Source organism: Pecten maximus, unplaced genomic scaffold (genome assembly GCF_902652985.1).
Source record: "Pecten maximus unplaced genomic scaffold, xPecMax1.1, whole genome shotgun sequence".
In the NCBI taxonomy this organism is placed as follows: domain Eukaryota; kingdom Metazoa; phylum Mollusca; class Bivalvia; order Pectinida; family Pectinidae; genus Pecten; species Pecten maximus.
The window spans coordinates 1-19172 of record NW_022982797.1 but is presented as its reverse complement, the minus strand read 5'-3'; the positions used below and the strand labels follow the sequence as shown (position 1 = coordinate 19172).

General features: G+C 36.4%; 1 protein-coding gene across 2 annotated transcripts; it reads left to right on the top strand.

Moving 5' to 3' along the window:
- The first annotated feature begins 1342 nt into the window (after window positions 1-1342).
- LOC117320965 (ectopic P granules protein 5 homolog) lies at window positions 1343-15682 on the top strand. Of its 2 annotated transcripts, XM_033875451.1 has the most exons (6): window positions 1343-1496; window positions 2778-2977; window positions 4671-4919; window positions 5809-6028; window positions 10019-10225; window positions 13785-15682. In XM_033875451.1, exons 1-6 carry the CDS (start codon window positions 1345-1347, stop codon window positions 14089-14091), a joined length of 1335 nt encoding a protein of 444 aa, XP_033731342.1. In that variant the 5' UTR covers window positions 1343-1344; the 3' UTR covers window positions 14092-15682. The 2 variants fall into 2 exon arrangements, with proteins under 2 accessions (XP_033731342.1, XP_033731344.1); XM_033875453.1 differs by lacking the exons at window positions 1343-1496; window positions 2778-2977 and adding an exon at window positions 3070-3109.
- Window positions 15683-19172: the final 3490 nt, after the last annotated feature.

Here is a 19172-nt window from a genome sequence, read left to right as displayed (position 1 = left end):
GGGGGGGGAAATGAAACCTTTTTTCTTTAACCGGGGCGGGTTTTGGGGTGTCGTTAGATCTTGTATTGCAGTGTATCGTAGAGGAACGGAAATTACAAGTCTAATTTTAATTAGATTGAATCTATGTATTACAATATATTTATTACAATCTATGTATTACAATCTATGTATTACAATCCATGTATTACAATCTATGTATTACAATCTATGTATTACAATATATTTATTACAATCTATGTATTACAGTCTATGTATTACAATATATGTATTACAATCTATGTATTACAATACATGTATTACAATACATGTATTACAATCTATGTATTACAATCTATGTTATTACAATCTCTATGTATTACAATCTATTTATTACAATCTATGTATTACAATCTATGTTATTACAATCTCTATGTATTACAATCTATTTATTACAATACATGTATTACAATCTATGTATTATTACAATACATGTATTACAATCTATGTATTACAATCTATGTTATTACAATATATGTATTACAATATATGTATTACAATCTATGTATTACAATCTATGTATTATTACAATACATGTATTACAATCTATGTATTACAATCTATGTTATTACAATCTCTATGTATTACAATCTATTTATTACAATCTATGTATTACAATCTATGTTATTACAATCTCTATGTATTACAATCTATTTATTACAATACATGTATTACAATCTATGTATTATTACAATACATGTATTACAATCTATGTATTACAATCTATGTTATTACAATCTCTATGTATTACAATCTATTTATTACAATCTATGTATTACAATACATGTATTACAATCTATTTATTACAATCTATGTATTTCAATCTATGTATTACAATCTATGTATTACAATACATGTATTACAATCTATGTATTACTGTCTATGTATTACAATCTATGTATTACAATACATGTATTACAATCTATGTATTACAATCTATGTATTACAGTACATGTATTACAATCTATGTATTACAATCTATGTATTACAATACATGTATTACAATCTATGTATTACAATACATGTATTACAATCTATGTATTACAATCTATGTACAATATGTATTACAATCTATGTATTACAATCTATGTATTACAATACATGTATTACAATCTATGTATTACAATCTATGTATTACAATACATGTATTACAATCTATGTATTACAATCTATGTATTATTACAATACATGTATTACAATCTATGTATTACAATCTATGTATCACTAGCTCTACCAACCATCTTATTGTGTTCACCGTCTGAATGTACTCCACCGATTGTGATTTGACCTTTGACCTGACAGATTCCAATGCTGGAGCAGAAGATGCAGATAGCAGAGAAATACGATTGGCAGATGTTGACCTCTGACAGTTTCCGCCATGCCTGTAACTGGCTGCTTCAGACATGTGACCCCACATGTGTGTTGGTGGAGAGGTCGTCATCAACTGCTCTAGGCATTAGGTTTGTATTAGTATATGTGACAATTAGTCCTTACAATAATTGTCGTAGTTCGTTGTTTCCTCTCTCATACCAGTGGTAATGTTTCTCTCGTAGGTTCTCATAGAAGGAAGTTAAGAATTTCTGTGAAACTCTGGAGACATTATTATCATCTGATTAAGTTAAACATGAAATATTGATTGTTTTGTTTCCTTGAAGTGTGTATATGTATGGAAGAGTTACAATCTTAGTACCAAGGTAGGAAAACCCAGGGGAACTGTGTCCCAAGGTAGGAAAACCTGGGGGAACTGTGTCCTAAGGTAGGAAAACCTGGGGGACCTGTGTCCCAAGGTAGGAAAACCCGGGGGAACTGTGTCCCAAGGTAGGAAAACCTGGGGGAACTGTGTCCCAAGGTAGGAAAACCTGGGGGAACTGTGTCCTAAGGTAGGAAAACCTGGAGGAACTGTGTCCCAAGGTAGGAAAACCTGGGGGAACTGTGTCCCAATGTAGGAAAACCCGGGGGAACTGTGTCCCAAGGTAGGAAAACCCGGGGGAACTGTGTCCTAAGGTAGGAAAACCTGGAGGAACTGTGTCCCAAGGTAGGAAAACCTGGGGGACCTGTGTTCCAAGGTAGGAAAACCCGGGGGAACTGTGTCCCAAGGTATGAAAACCCAGGGGAACTGTGTCCCAAGGTAGGAAAACCTGGGGAACTGTGTCCCAAGGTAGGAAAACCCCAAGGTAGGAAAATCGGGGGAACTGTGTCCCAAGGTAGGAAAACCCGGGGGAACTGTGTCCCAAGGTAGGAAAACCCGGGGGAACTGCATCCCAAGGTAGGAAAACCTGGGGGAACTGTGTCCCAAGGTAGGAAAACCCGGGGGAACTGTGTCCCAAGGTAGGAAAACCCGGGGGAACTGTGTCCCAAGGTAGGAAAACCCGGGGGAACTGTGTCCCAAGGTAGGAAAACCCGGAGGAACTGTGTCCCAAGGTAGGAAAACCCGGGGAACTGTGTCCCAAGGTAGGAAAACCCGGGGGAACTCTGTGCTGAGGTAGAGAAATTCAAGGGAACTCTGTCACGAGGTAGAAAAACCCAGGGGAACTCTGTCCCGAGGTAGGAAAACCCAAGGGAACTCTGTACTGAGGTAGGAAAACCCAGGGGAACTCTGTACTGAGGTAGGAAAACCCGGGGAACTCTGTACTGAGGTAGGAAAACCCAGGGGAACTCTGTACTGAGGTAGGAAAACCCGGGGAACTCTGTACTGTTTATGTTGCTAATCAGGTATATAAATGATATATTATATTGTACAGGTTGATTAAGGCAGCGTCCGGATTTAGTGTCCAGTACTCTGGCCAGTGGTCATCCGAATTGTCCGCCAAACGTCAGTGTTATGTTCACACAGTTGTCCAGCTCCTGTGTCAGTGTACGTTTTCAGCCAGCATCAACCTGGGGACTCTGGCCACCGCTATACTTAACCTGATGACAGAAGTGGAAACTGTCGGAGCCTCAGGTAATGTTTAACATAGTTAAGCTATACTTAACCTGATGACAGAAGTGGAAACTGTCGGAGCCTCAGGTAATGTTTAACATAGTTAGGCTATACTTAACCTGATGACAGAGGTGGAGACTGTCGGAGCCTCAGGTAATGTTTAACATAGTTAGTAACGCGAAGTCTCAAAACCTAGTGTAGGCAAATGTCTGATCACTCCTGTCCGCTGTCCATTAATAACTCACTCTGTTGGACCCTTGTTGACTTTTTTAGCCCACCATCATGGAATGGTGGCCTTTGTCTGTGGTCTATCCATCCTTCGATGTTCTATGGTGGCCTTTGTCTGTGGTCTATCCATCCTTCGATGTGTCGTCCATCCATAAATAATCCTTGATTTTGAGAGTTGAAGATCATCACTGTTTCCTGAGGAGTACTAGAAGGATATTTTCTCTAACTCTATAATGTAGGTTCCCTTTGGTCTGTTGTTGTGTCCTTTACACTTTGAGTCTGATCTAGAAAGTAGAATGGCCATAAGGCAGACACTATGAATTTTAAAGTTTGTTATCACTGAGAAGTTATTTCCCAGAAAGTACCAGGGTACAGGGAGCCCAGAAAGTACCATGGTACAGGGAGCCCAGAAAGTACCATGGTACAGGGAGCCCAGAAAGTACCAGGGTACAGGGAGCCCAGAAAGTACCAGGGTACAGGGAGCCCAGAAAGTACCATGGTACAGGGAGCCCAGAAAGTACCATGGTCCAGGGAGCCCAGAAAGTACCAGGGTACAGGGAGCCCAGAAAGTACCAGGGTACAGGGAGCCCAGAAAGTACCAGGGTACAGGGAGCCCAGAAAGTACCATGGTACTGGGAGCCCAGAAAGTACCATGGTAGCGGGAGCCCAGAAAGTACCATGGTACAGGGAGCCCAGAAAGTACCAGGGTACAGGGAGCCCAGAAAGTACCAGGGTACAGGGAGCCCAGAAAGTACCATGGTACAGGGAGCCCAGAAAGTACCATGGTACAGGGAGCCCAGAAAGTACCAGGGTACAGGGAGCCCAGAAAGTACCAGGGTACAGGGAGCCCAGAAAGTACCATGGTACAGGGAGCCCAGAAAGTACCATGGTACTGGGAGCCCAGAAAGTACCAGGGTACAGGGAGCCCAGGAAGTACCATGGTACAGGGAGAATACTACTCAAACCCCCGTGGGCCCATTGTTGTACATTATCATCTCTTTAGACCAATTGGAAAGCAAAATGACAGACAGGTAGCCGTTTTGAATTTTGACCATTGAAGTTTAGTAGCTATTTCTCAGAACGTTATTCATGGCTCTTATGTCAGTTCCCCTTTGTCTCTAGTTGTGAATATTGAATTTTGAGACTGATCAGAAGACAAAATAGTAGATAGGCGACCATTTTGAATTTTGACATTTGAAATGTCTCAAGAAAGATTTTCATGGATCATTCTCCAATTTAATACATGTATGTAGGATCCCCTTGTTTTCAAATGATAAAGAGGAAAAGGGGAAAGAAGAAAAAACATCAATCTTACAAAACCCAGTGATTAAAAGATCATTCAATGGTGGGCACCAGGATCCCTCTGGGATCTCTGTTAGTGGTTCTAGTTTAATTTTATTTACATTTTGTACAGTAATTGTTAATCAGGCAAACAATTATAATATCATTAGAATTCAACTGAAATTTGACACAATACTCATTGTAGTGGTGGACTTGAGAATGCAGCAAGACGAAACTTTAGATTTGGTCAAAGAAATCTTTGGTTTACTGAACAACTGTAACCCTGAGAACAATTCCCTGGATGTTGTCATGACGACGGTTGTCGAGTGGCTGCAGTCATCACCACAAAGTATCCTACTGTTGCCATGTGTCAAGGCTGCATCTCGTTGTCTTGCCTCCCACACACAGATTGTCCGCATTGTGGAGGAATGTATTTATGTGTACTTCAAGGGAGGTAAGTGATGAGAGTTTAAGTGGATGGTAACATTTCCAGGGTTGTATGGTCGATCATATCATGTTGTTAGAGAGTTAACTTTGGCTTTATAAAAAGTTATCATTAATAATAATTTTGTTTTCTTTAAATTTCTTAATATCTTCTTTTAGTAATACAAATGTGTATATAATTATAACAGAAATTGTTTTGAAGGGATGGGGTAAAACATAACCAAGCATTTTTTTTTCAAGAAAGCAGGTCCCTGTGCCCCATATCAAGGTCACTCAGGTCCCTGTGCCCCATATTAAGGTCACTCAGGTCCCTGTGCCTCATATCAAGGTCACTCAGGTCCCTGTGCCCCATATCAAGGTCACTCAGGTCCCTGTGCCCCATATCGAGGTCACTCAGGTCCCTGTACCCCATATCAAGGTCACTCAGGTCCCTGTGCCCCATGTCAAGGTCACTCAGGTCCCTGTGCCCCATATCAAGGTCACTCCCATTAGGATTTGTGTTACAGACAATGTAGGAAGTATTAAAGACTTAATTGTATCTGACAAATTTTAATCTTCAACCTGACAAGAAAAATAAGTCAATAAGTGTTGAATAAGATTTTCTTATGTAACATTGAATCTCAAATAAAAAATGGACTTGCAAGAACAGCCTGATCTACAGTAAGTTATCTGGGTTCACATTACACCCCATTCTGTTAGTGACTATATATCATATTGAAATATGATACTGAACAATCCAACAATGAAGATTTTAAGATCAACAAATCCATTCTACAGCTGTACATTCTAATATAGAGATGCTTCAATTCATCAATATAAGTCAAAAACAGCTTCATGAAATACTGCCCTTGAACGCTGGAAAACATTAATCCCCAATCCAATATTATATCTTGGCCTAGGTATGGACCAGACAGCTGGTGGTGGCTGGGACCAAGTATTGGCTGCCATACAGATACCGGACCTGAACACTGAAGAGTTCCTGGAGACTGCCCTACACGAGGGGTCATATCTGTTGTTATACGGCTACTGTGTCCTTCAACAAGCCCTCTGTGTAGATGTTAAAGAATTTTCTTACCTTGTAAACGTTTTACTGAACTGGATAAACACAGCCAAACCGACGTAAGTATTCAGTCTCAGATGGCTAAACAAAATAAACACTAGATCATATCAGAAACGACATCTGGTGTTAGGTAAGAAACAACATCTGGGTATCGTTTCACAAAGCTTCGTATCTTACGAAATTTGCGTAAGTCACATTTACGAATTACTAAGCGTTTCACGAAAACTTCGTAACTTACGAACGTTGGTAAGTTACGCAAAAACCTTGCGTAACTTTACGCCATATCAACCCTGTCGTAACTTACGAAAAAAACAATTTAAAATCGTGCGCAGGCATGCCCTTTTGAACAGAAAATGACGTCGTACTCACTTACAAAATAGCGTAAGAGAACGAATATGCCTTGTGAGCGATTGTTTCGAGGTGGAAACCGGGTTTTGAAAGTCGAGGAGGGATGCCGGCAAAATACACATTGTCATGAAACTAATTGTACGCATATTCGCAGACTGTGCCAACATATGGTCTATTTTAAGAACATTATGTATGTCTTTGAGCATTGAGCAAAGTCTGTGAAAATTGCGTTGTTACTGTTTGATTTAACGCATGATAAACAATTAGAATTGGAATCTTATAGAAAAAATGATCTTCTCTCAATAATACGGTTGTTTTGATAGAACAAATTAAAGTTCATAGTCTGTGTACGTGACCCGGGAATAGGACCGGCATACAATTTTCACCCCAGAAGTGTCAAAACATGGATGTCTACATCTGATTAGATATTGGTGGTCAAGGTCAAAGGTCACACTTAACCACTTTTGAAATAAGAAGTTGGTGTACCCGATATCTCTTGACCCCTTGACCGATTCAGTTCATACTGTAGTGGTGGGGGTTTATGTATGTGGGCTCTGGACAGATTTATTTTACTATGAGGGGGTGAGGGTTTATCTATGTGGGCTCTGGACAGATTTATTTTATGATGAAGGGGTGAGGGTTTATCTATTGTCATGAAACTAATTGTACGCATATTCGCAGACTGTGCCAACATATGGTCTATTTTAAGAACATTATGTATGTCTTTGAGCATTGAGCAAAGTCTGTGAAAATTGCGTTGTTACTGTTTGATTTAACGCATGATAAACAATTAGAATTGGAATCTTATAGAAAAAATGATCTTCTCTCAATAATACGGTTGTTTTGATAGAACAAATTAAAGTTCATAGTCTGTGTACGTGACCCGGGAATAGGACCGGCATACAATTTTCACCCCAGAAGTGTCGTCCTTTTTTACCTCCAAGTTAGAGAGTGGTATATTTTTACCGGGAGAACGTACGATTTTGACGTAAGATAAGAAAAAAGTTACGAACACCTTTGTGAAACGCACTAACGAAATTCGTAAGTTTTGCGTAACTTTTTCGTAAATATTTATGAACGTTCGTAAGTTACGAAGCTTTGTGAAACAATACCCTGGTGTTAGGTAAGAAACAACATTGGTGTTAGGTAAGAAACAACATCTGGTGTTAGGTAAGAAACAACATCTGGTGTAAGTTAACAAACAACATCTGGTGTTAGGTAACAAACAACATCTGGTGTTAGGTAACAAACAACATCTGGTGTTAGGTAACAAACAATATTTGATGTTCGGTAACAAACAACATCTGGTGTTAGGTAACAAACAACATCTGGTGTTAGGTAACAAACAATATTTGATGTTCGGTAACAAACAACATCTGGTGTTAGGTAACAAACAAAATCTGGTGTTAGGTAACAAACAACATCTGATGTTAGATAACAAACAACATCTGGTGTTAGGTAACAAACAACAGCTGGTGTTAGGTAACAAACAACATCTGGTGTCAGGTAACAAACAACATCTGATGTTAGATAACAAACAACATCTGGTGTTAGGTAACAAACAACAGCTGGTGTTAGGTAACAAACAACATCTGGTGTTAGGTAACAAACAACAGCTGGTGTTAGGTAACAAACAACATCTGGTGTTAGGTAACAAACAACATCTGGTGTTAGGTAACAAACAACATCAGATTTTCGGTTAGCTGTACCAGTATTTTATGCCCCTGACTTTAGTAAGAGAGTATATTATAGTAATCGCTATATGTACATCTGTGTGTGATTCTATCTGTCCATGATTAACTAGATGTGTAGATGATATCTCATAAACCCACTGACACATTCAGCTCATATACATTTCATGATATCAAAACATGGATGTCTACATCTGATTAGATATTGGTGGTCAAGGTCAAAGGTCACACTTAACCACTTTTGAAATAAGAAGTTGGTGTACCCGATATCTCTTGACCCCTTGACCGATTCAGTTCATACTGTAGTGGTGGGGGTTTATGTATGTGGGCTCTGGACAGATTTATTTTACTATGAGGGGGTGAGGGTTTATCTATGTGGGCTCTGGACAGATTTATTTTATGATGAAGGGGTGAGGGTTTATCTATGTGGGCCCTGGACAGATTTATTTTATGATGAAGGGGTGAGGGTTTATCTATGTGGGCCCTGGACAGATTTATTTGATGATGAAGGGGTGAGGGTTTATCTATGTGGGCCCTGGACAGATTTATTTTATGATGAGGGGGTGAAGGTTTATCTATGTATGTCCAGCACAAATTGATTTCATATTTTAAGGTGGGCCCTATGGCACTCACTTTGCTATTATTTTATTAACAAGCACTCCACTGACAGTACCATTCCCATGATAATTGATTTCATGTATTAAAAATGGCCACAAGATCAACTGAAACACACATCTATTAAAATTCAAACTGATTGCAATGTGACTGTAGCAATTCTGTTGTTCTGTCAGTGATAGTATATCACTGTTGTAGCAATTCTGTTGTTTTGTCAGTGATAGTATATCACTGTTGTAGCAATTCTGTTGTTCTGTCAGTGATAGCATATCACTGTTCTAACGAAAATGATATTCCATAAGGAAGAAGCTTTGTTATGATGTTATAAAGAAGCATTGTTATGATGTTATAAAGAAGCATTGTTATGATGTTATAAAGAAGCTTTGTTATGATGTTATAAAGAAGCATTGTTATGATGTTATAAAGAAGCATTGTTATGATGTTATAAAGAAGCATTGTTATGATGTTATAAAGATGCTTTGTTATGATGTTATAAAGAAGCTTTGTTATGATGTTATAATAAAAGAAGCTTTGTTATGATGTTATAAAGAAGCATTGTTATGATGTTATAAAGAGGCATTGTTATGATGTTATAAAGAAGCTTTGTTATGATGTTATAAAGAAGCATTGTTATGATGTTATAAAGAAGCTTTGTTATGATGTTATAAAGAAGCTTTGTTATGATGTTATAAAGAAGCATTGTTATGATGTTATAATAAAAGAAGCTTTGTTATGATGTTATAAAGAAGCTTTGTTATGATGTTATAAAGAAGCTTTGTTATGATGTTATAAAGAAGCTTTGTTATGATGTTATAAAGAAGCTTTGTTATGATGTTATAAAGAAGCTTTGTTATGATGTTATAAAGAAGCATTGTTATGATGTTATAATAAAAGAAGCTTTGTTATGATGTTATAAAGAAGCTTTGTTATGATGTTATAAAGAAGCTTTGTTATGATGTTATAAAGAAGCTTTGTTATGATGTTATAAAGAAGCTTAGTTATGATGTTGAAAAGAAGCTTTGTTATGATGTTATAAAGAAGCTTTGTTATGATGTTATAAAGAAGCATTGTTATGATGTTATAATAAAAGAAGCTTTGTTATGATGTTATAAAGAAGCTTTGTTATGATGTTATAAAGAAGCTTTGTTATGATGTTGAAAAGTCTAAGGATGTAGCAAACTTCAAATGAACAACTTAGATCCGAATTTCCGGACTATCGGCTTCCGGATTATCGCGTGTCCACTGTACTTCACAGTACCCTTATACTTACAATCAGGAAGATTAAGCTGAACTGTTTAGTGCCTTTATTGAAATTTATAAGCACCTTATGACAATCCTTATTAAGAACTAATTTTGTTTGCTGGAAAGATACTTTTTACTCCAATTTATTTATAGTGCTGACAATGAGTCGAAGATGATGCTGTTGTGCTTCAAGTTCCTAGAACTTGTGATTCAGCAGCTTGACTTTGGAACCAAACATGCAAACTGCATCAAGAGCCTTAATACGTTTGTGACATCCCTACACCAGCTAGGCGAGGACAGAGCCTCAACAGGGATCCTTGGAGCTATTGGGTTTGGCAAACGATCCACACTCTCCATAAAGTAAGAATCATACATTTAGAAATACAGTTCCCAGTCACCAGGAATCTTAATTTAACATCCACACTCTCCATCAGGTTAATTATACATTTAGAAATGGAATGGGATTGATAGTAATCTCCATAATTAAAACAGACTCAGTGTAATTCCAGTTAGTTTGATGAAAGAAATTGTCTTAGATACAAATCATTAGGGCCTATATCAGAGGCAGTACATTATAGTCAGTGAGATACAACATGTACATCATCAGGGCCTATATCTATAACATGTACATCATTAGGGGCTGTGTCAGAGACAGTACCTCAAAGTCAGTGAGATACAACATGTACATCATCAGGGCCTATATCAGAGGCAGCACATTATAGTCAGTGAGATACATCATGTACATCATCAGGGCCTATATCTATAACATGTACATCATTAGGGCCTATGGCAGAGACAGTACCTCAGTCAGTGAGATACAACATGTACATCATCAGGGCCTATGTCAGAGGCAGTACCTCAGTCAGTGAGATACAACATGTACATCATTAGGGCCTATATCAGAAACAGTACCTCAAAGTCAGTGAGATACAACATGTACATCATCAGGGCCTATATCAGAGACAGTACCTCAAAGTCAGTGAGATACAACATATACATCATTAGGGCCTATATCAGAGGCAGCACATTATAGTTAGTGAGATACAACATGTACATCATCAGGGCCTTCACTCTTATGAATGCTGGTTTGAACAAACGTGATACATTTTATGCTCCATTTAAATTTCTTTCTGTATCATTGTAAAACATGCTACTGTATCACTGTAAAACACGCTACTGTATCACTGTAAAACACGCTACTGTATCACTGTAAAACACGCTACTGTATCATTGTAAAACACGCTACTGTATCATTGTAAAAACAAGCTACTGTATCATTGTAAAACACGCTACTGTATCATTGTAAAACACGCTACTGTATCATTGTAAAAACAAGCTACTGTATCATTGTAAAACACGCTACTGTATCATTGTAAAACACGCTACTGTGTCACTGTAAAACACGCTACTGTATCACTGTAAAACATGCTACTGTATCACTGTAAAACACGCTACTGTATCACTGTAAAACACGCTACTGTATCATTGTAAAACACGATACTGTATCATTGTAAAACACGCTACTGTATCACTGTAAAACACGCTACTGTATCACTGTAAAACACGCTACTGTATCATTGTAAAACACGCTACTGTATCACTGTAAAACATGCTACTGTATCACTGTAAAACACGCTACTGTATCACTGTAAAACACGCTACTGTATCACTGTAAAACACGCTACTGTAATATTGTAAAACATGCTACTTTATCATTGTAAAACATGCTACTTTATCATTGTAAAACACGCTACTTTATCATTGTAAAACACGCTACTGTATCATTGTAAAACACGCTACTGTATCATTGTAAAACACGCTACTGTATCACTGTAAAACACGCTACTGTATCATTGTAAAACACGCTACTGTATCATTGTAAAACACGCTACTGTATCACTGTAAAACATGCTACTGTATCACTGTAAAACACGCTACTGTATCACTGTAAAACATGCTACTGTATCACTGTAAAACACGCTACTGTATCATTGTAAAACACGCTACTGTATCATTGTAAAACACGCTACTGTATCATTGTAAAACACGCTACTGTATCATTGTAAAACACGCTACTGTATCATTGTAAAACATGCTACTGTATCATTGTAAAACACGCTACTGTATCACTGTAAAACATGCTACTGTATCACTGTAAAACACGCTACTGTATCATTGTAAAACACGCTACTGTATCATTGTAAAACACGCTACTGTATCATTGTAAAACACGCTACTGTATCATTGTAAAACACGCTACTGTATCATTGTAAAAACACGCTACTGTATCATTGTAAAACACGCTACTGTATCACTGTAAAACACGCTACTGTATCACTGTAAAACACGCTACTGTATCACTGTAAAACACGCTACTGTATCACTGTAAAAACAAGCTACTGTATCATTGTAAAACACGCTACTGTATCACTGTAAAACACGCTACTGTATCACTGTAAAACACGCTACTGTATCATTGTAAAACACGCTACTGTATCACTGTAAAACACGCTACTGTATCACTGTAAAACACGCTACTGTATCATTGTAAAACATGCTACTGTATCATTGTAAAACATGCTCTCTGTATCATTGTAAAACACGCTCTCTGTATCACTGTAAAACACGCTACTGTATCACTGTAAAACACGCTACTGTATCACTGTAAAACACGCTACTGTATCATTGTAAAACACGCTACTGTATCATTGTAAAACACGCTACTGTATCATTGTAAAACACGCTACTGTATCATTGTAAAACATGCTACTGTATCATTGTAAAACACGCTACTGTATCATTGTAAAACACGCTACTGTATCATTGTAAAACACGCTACTGTATCATTGTAAAACATGCTACTGTATCACTGTAAAACATGCTACTGTATCACTGTAAAACACGCTACTGTATCATTGTAAAACACGCTACTGTATCATTGTAAAACACGCTACTGTATCACTGTAAAACATGCTACTGTATCATTGTAAAACACGCTACTGTATCATTGTAAAACACGCTACTGTATCATTGTAAAACACGCTACTGTATCATTGTAAAACACGCTACTGTATCATTGTAAAACACGCTACTGTATCATTGTAAAACATGCTACTGTATCATTGTAAAACATGATACTGTACATTGTAAAACACGCTACTGTATCATTGTAAAACACGCTACTGTGTCACTGTAAAACATGCTACTGTATCACTGTAAAACACGCTACTGTATCACTGTAAAACACGCTACTGTGTCACTGTAAAACACGCTACTGTATCACTGTAAAACATGCTACTGTATCACTGTAAAACACGCTACTGTATCATTGTAAAACACGCTACTGTATCATTGTAAAACATGCTACTGTATCATTGTAAAACACGCTACTGTATCACTGTAAAACACGCTACTGTATCATTGTAAAACACGCTACTGTATCATTGTAAAACACGCTACTGTATCACTGTAAAACACGCTACTGTATCACTGTAAAACATGCTACTGTATCACTGTAAAACATGCTACTGTATCATTGTAAAACACGCTACTGTATCACTGTAAAACACGCTACTGTATCATTGTAAAACACGCTACTGTGTCACTGTAAAACACGCTACTGTATCACTGTAAAACACGCTACTGTATCACTGTAAAACATGCTACTGTATCATTGTAAAACATGATACATTGTAATTGACAGTTCATCATGTGTTGTCTGTCGAGTTGGAGATATTGACAGTTCATCATGTGTTGTCTGTCGAGTTGGAGATATTGACAGTTCATCATGTGTTGTCTGTCGAGTTGGAGCTATTGGTGACTGTATCCTCTAGTGAATCATATCAGTGGGTGCTTTAAACTTTGTAAGTATTGTCTGTAAACATTTGATTAGACATTAAACATTTGATTTCCATTACAGATTCCGTGTTGTTGCCCGCAGCCTGTCTGCTATGGTTTCCTCCCAGATTTACGGAGAGACTGTACTACGCATGCAACCAAACGAACCACTGGCCAACACCACACAGGCCAAGACTGAGATTGGAGCTCTTCAGGCCCTGAAGTCCAATAAACAGTACCAACAACACCGCAGTGAGATCCAATCCGCATGTGATATTGTGAAGAATGAACTTTGCTGTCTGCGGGATGTGTTCATACTCCTGCGTAATTTGTGTGTGGCATTCTACCCCGACAAGGAATATCTCTCTGTGGTTCACCAGTACAAATAGCTCCAGGTCATGTGATCTGATTCACCAGTACTAATACTTGGGTGGCTCAAGGTCATGTGATCTGATTCACCAGTACTAATACCCGGGTGACTCTCGGTCATGTGATCTGATTCACCAGTACTATAATACCTGGGTGGCTCCAGGTCACGTGACCTGATTTACCAGTACTAATACCCGGGTCACTCTCGGTCATGTGATCTGATTTACCAGTACTAATACCCGGTGACTTCAGGTCATGTGATCTGATTCACCAGTACTAATACCCGGGTGACTCAAGGTCATGTGATCTGATTTACCAGTACTAATACCCGGTGACTTCAGGTCATGTGATCTGATGTGTCACCAGTAGATTATTTTTGAATATGTGTTAAAGTGTGGCAGGAGAATGTATAATATTGTTATTTGACCGACACTTGATATCATTTGTGTACCTTTTCAATGTGATGCTATAATTCGATAACCATGAATAACCACTCCATGAAAATTCTCATCTTGTGATACATTGATGTAAATATCTCATCTTGTGATACATTGAATGTAAATATCTCATCTTGTGATACATTGAATGTAAATATCTCATCTTGTGATACATTGAATGTAAATATCTCATCTTGTGATACATTGATGTAAATATATCATCTTGTGATTCATTGATGTAAATATCTCATCTTGTGATACATTGATGTAAATATATCATCTTGTGATTCATTGATGTAAATATATCATCTTGTGATAAATTGATGTAAATATCTCATCTTGTGATACATTGATGTAAATATCTCATCTTGTGATACGTAGTCACTTTAATATGATAATTATGATACAGACCATTAATTGTAATTTCTTCATTGTGTCATTGAAATGATTAAATATCAGACAAAGCTCATTTCTAAGTTCTACTGTTTAGCTGTCCAGCACTTATAAAGCGGTAACCGACTCTGTGGTTACATATCCAGTATTATAATAAGCAGTAACATTCTGGGTATTATCTCCTGGTGTTGGGTCAGGATTAAAGCTCCGGACCATCACAGGAGATGTAGTACTCCGGACCATCACAAGAGATGTAGCACTCCCAACAGTGCCAAGTCTCATTAGATCAACATAAAGAAGCATTTCTCCGGTGATATGATAAGTAAGAGTTTCATGTAGTTACATTTTTCATGTCTACATTTTTCATGTAGAGTTACATTTTACTGTTTAATTTTGTTTACAATTATACTTCCATGTAAAGTCTGTCAATGTTGTGCAATTACATGACCCTGTTACTGATCAATGACTTAGATATCCCTATATTTGACTGAGATATCCCTATATATGACTGAGATATCCCTATGTATGACTATGACTGAGATATCCCTCTATATGACTGAGATATCCTTCTTTATGACTGAGATATCCATATATATGACTGAGATATCCATATATATGACTGAGATATCCTATATATGACTGAGATATCCCTATATATGACTTAGATATCCCCATATATGACTGAGATATCCCTATATTTGACTGAAATATCCCTATATATGACTGAGATATCCATATATATGACTGATATATCCCGATATATGACTGATATATCCCTATATATGACTGAGATATCCATATATATGACTGAGATATCCCTATATATGACTGAGATATCCCGATATATGACTGATATATCCCTATATATGACTGAGATATCTATATATATGACTGAGATATCCCTTTATATGACTGAGATATCCCTTTATATGACTGAGATATCCTTATAGTTGGTGATGGATGTTAATATAATTTTTGTATGGTTGTTGATTTACAGAATAATTGAACACGTCATCGTATATATTGATGAGAATAATTGATGTATATATAACTTTGAGATAATATATCTGATATTTAGAAGGAGGATGAGACACAGCCATTGATTACCGTATCTCATTCTTCAGTAGAATAACCCTCTCATAAACCTGACTGTTGTAATCAAATTGATATTTAAAACATTTAAAATACTCATGAGTCCTACTAGAACCTTGTTTGGACTTTATTACCCAACCTGTTAAAGGACTGTTGTTATGTTAAAATCAAACACTGTTGATGGACATTTCTCCCTTCAGTAACTAGCTGTGTAGCTGTATAGAGAATAGAACATTGAGTAGAACCAAGACATCTACAGAGATGCTTTTTTTTGGTGTGTGAGGGGGGGAGGGAGTGTGTGTGTGTGTGTGTGTGGGGGGGGGGGGGGGGGGGGGGGGGGGGGGGGGGAGTGTAGAGGGCTAGGTATTTGAATATTTGTATGTGTGGGGGGTTAGTGGTGGTTATATTTGAATATGTGGAGGTTTTGAGTTGGGGAGGGGGAGGGAGGGGGTGGATTGAAGCTGGAACAGACATGTACAGGTTTTACATTTATATGGCTGGTGTTAAATATATTTTCATGATATACAAAATAAAGTTTTTATTTATTTGAGTGCTTTATTTTAATGTAAAATTACAGATATACTATGACATGTTAGGTATGATGTAAAATTACAGATATACTATGACATGTTATGTATAAAGTAAAAGTACTGGTATACTATATGTTATGTATAATATAAACCTGCTGATATACTATGACATGTTATGTATAATGTAAAATTACTGATATACTATGATATGTTATGTATAATGTAAATTACTGATATACTATGACATGTTAGGTATGATGTAAATTACTGGTATACTATATGTTATGTATAATGTAAAATTACTGGTATACTATGACATGTTATGTATAATGTAAAATTACTGATATACTATGACATGTTATGTATAATGTAAAATTACTGATATACTATGACATGTTATGTATAATGTAAATTACTGGTATACTATGACATGTTATGTATAGTGTAAATTACTGGTATACTATGACATGTTGTGTATAATGTTAAATTACTGGTATACTATGACATGTTATGCATAATGTAAATTACTGGTATACTATGACATGTTATGCATAATGTAAATTACTGGTATACTATGACATGTTATGTATAATTTAAATTACTGATATACTATGACATGTTATGTATAATGTATAATACTGATATACTATGACATGTTATGTATAATGTATATTACTGATATACTCGGATATGTTATGCATAATGTTTATTAAGTTATATGTTGTAATTACATCATATATAATGAAAAATAACTGATATACTACTATATATTATGTATAATGTGAATTAATATATAAATAAAATTAATGTAAGTTAATATACATTGTGTGTAATATAAACGTACTGATTTACCAGTACTATATGATGTGTTGTACATATTTTTGTAGAATAATTTATCCTATATATACGAATGTGTGTTAAGTAAACACAAGTTTAGTTATTTTTATAAATGTTTGTACACACATATATGTGTCAGTATTTTTATGTTAATCATCTATTTTTGTGTTGTAAGTTGATTTTTCCCCAAAAACAATTTTTTTTATGAAAAATAGTGACATTTTTATTCTACTTCTGTCTGCATGCATTCTGCTTCAAATAAAGTGATAATTTATACCAGGTATGACTGTTAAAACAACCATCTATACTGAGAACTAGTTTTACTGTGGTCATTATACCTGTGAATTTGACTGACACTCAATCCTGTATGATTAACAAAATTGGCCTGCCTTATGTTATAAGTTTTTATCAAGTTTTCAGACATGTGTAAGTCGGACAAATCTGTTTCCCAAACTGTATCAAATATGACCTGTTAATATCCGATATTGACTTTGTGGCGATGCCATACGTCTCGGACTATTATACTGTACAGCTGGATGTCGGGATATAGACTATTATACACCTGGATATCAGGATATAGACTATTATTCTGTACAGCTGGATATCAGGATCATCACATCAAATTCAACTGTATTAATGATTAAATTTCAGGTAAATATGAAGTAATTGTTTGGATTAAACTTGATCCAAAAATTGCAGCATAAAAAATTCCTCACATGTTTCTCAGTTCAATGTTTATTGGGGGATACAGTATACTGATATTTACTGGAGCATGTTTCTCAGTTCAATGTTTATTGTTGGATACAGTATACTGATATTTACTGGAGGTATACTCATATCTGATGACGGTGGGCTAATCAAATCGTCCTGCGTCCGTGGTGGGTCAGTTGTCTGTCTGTCGTCCGTAAACAATTCTTATCACCATTTCTTGAAACGTACTGGAGGAATGTTACTCAAACTTCATGTGTAGGTTCCATCCACTTGGTGCCTGGTTGTGGCATTTGAATTAAGATTTTTGATCAGAAAAACAAAATGGCCGACAGCCAGCCATCTTGTATTGTGAGAATTGAAGTTTGTTATCGCCTATTGAAAAGTACTAGAGGGATATTTCTTAAACTTCACATGTAGATTCGACTTGTTAAAGAGAAAAGTTGAGAGAAGATCAGTTTGATATATCACCAACAAAGATCATTCAATGGTGGGCACCAAGATCTCTCTGGGATCTCATGTTTAAATTCACATTTTATTTGAATTCCATTTACACAATTCTGCACTCTACATACTTGCCTCATTAGTTATTAAAAACTTAGGGAGAAATCACAGAATGCTTCATTTACTATATGTAGCAATATGATTATTTAATCAAAATATACGGTAGATGGTTTTAACATTGTTACATCTCACTATATACTGAACAAATACTTTATAGCAGCATTTACTTTCTCAAATATGTACTGTTAAAGTTTCACTTTTTTTCAGTTTGCAATATAAGAACCATGTTTGAAGTAAACAGATTTGTTTGGGAAATGTGTGGTAATGAATTTGTTGTTGAATTTATTGTGAAAGTTTACTGGAATTGTTTTGGTGTGCGAGTTAATTTACTGAGAAGAGGAATCGTTTGTGATGATGGAAGGTGTATTCAGAGTTTTCTCTCTTACACAATGATTGTTGTGAGGAATAAAATCGAATTTTGTTATTTCTTTTCTGTTTTGTTTTTTTATATAGAATGTATATAAACAAATGTTATCAGTTTAAAATACTCCCAGGTGGTACAGAGATAATATTGTTATATTTAAATAGTACCCGTGGTCA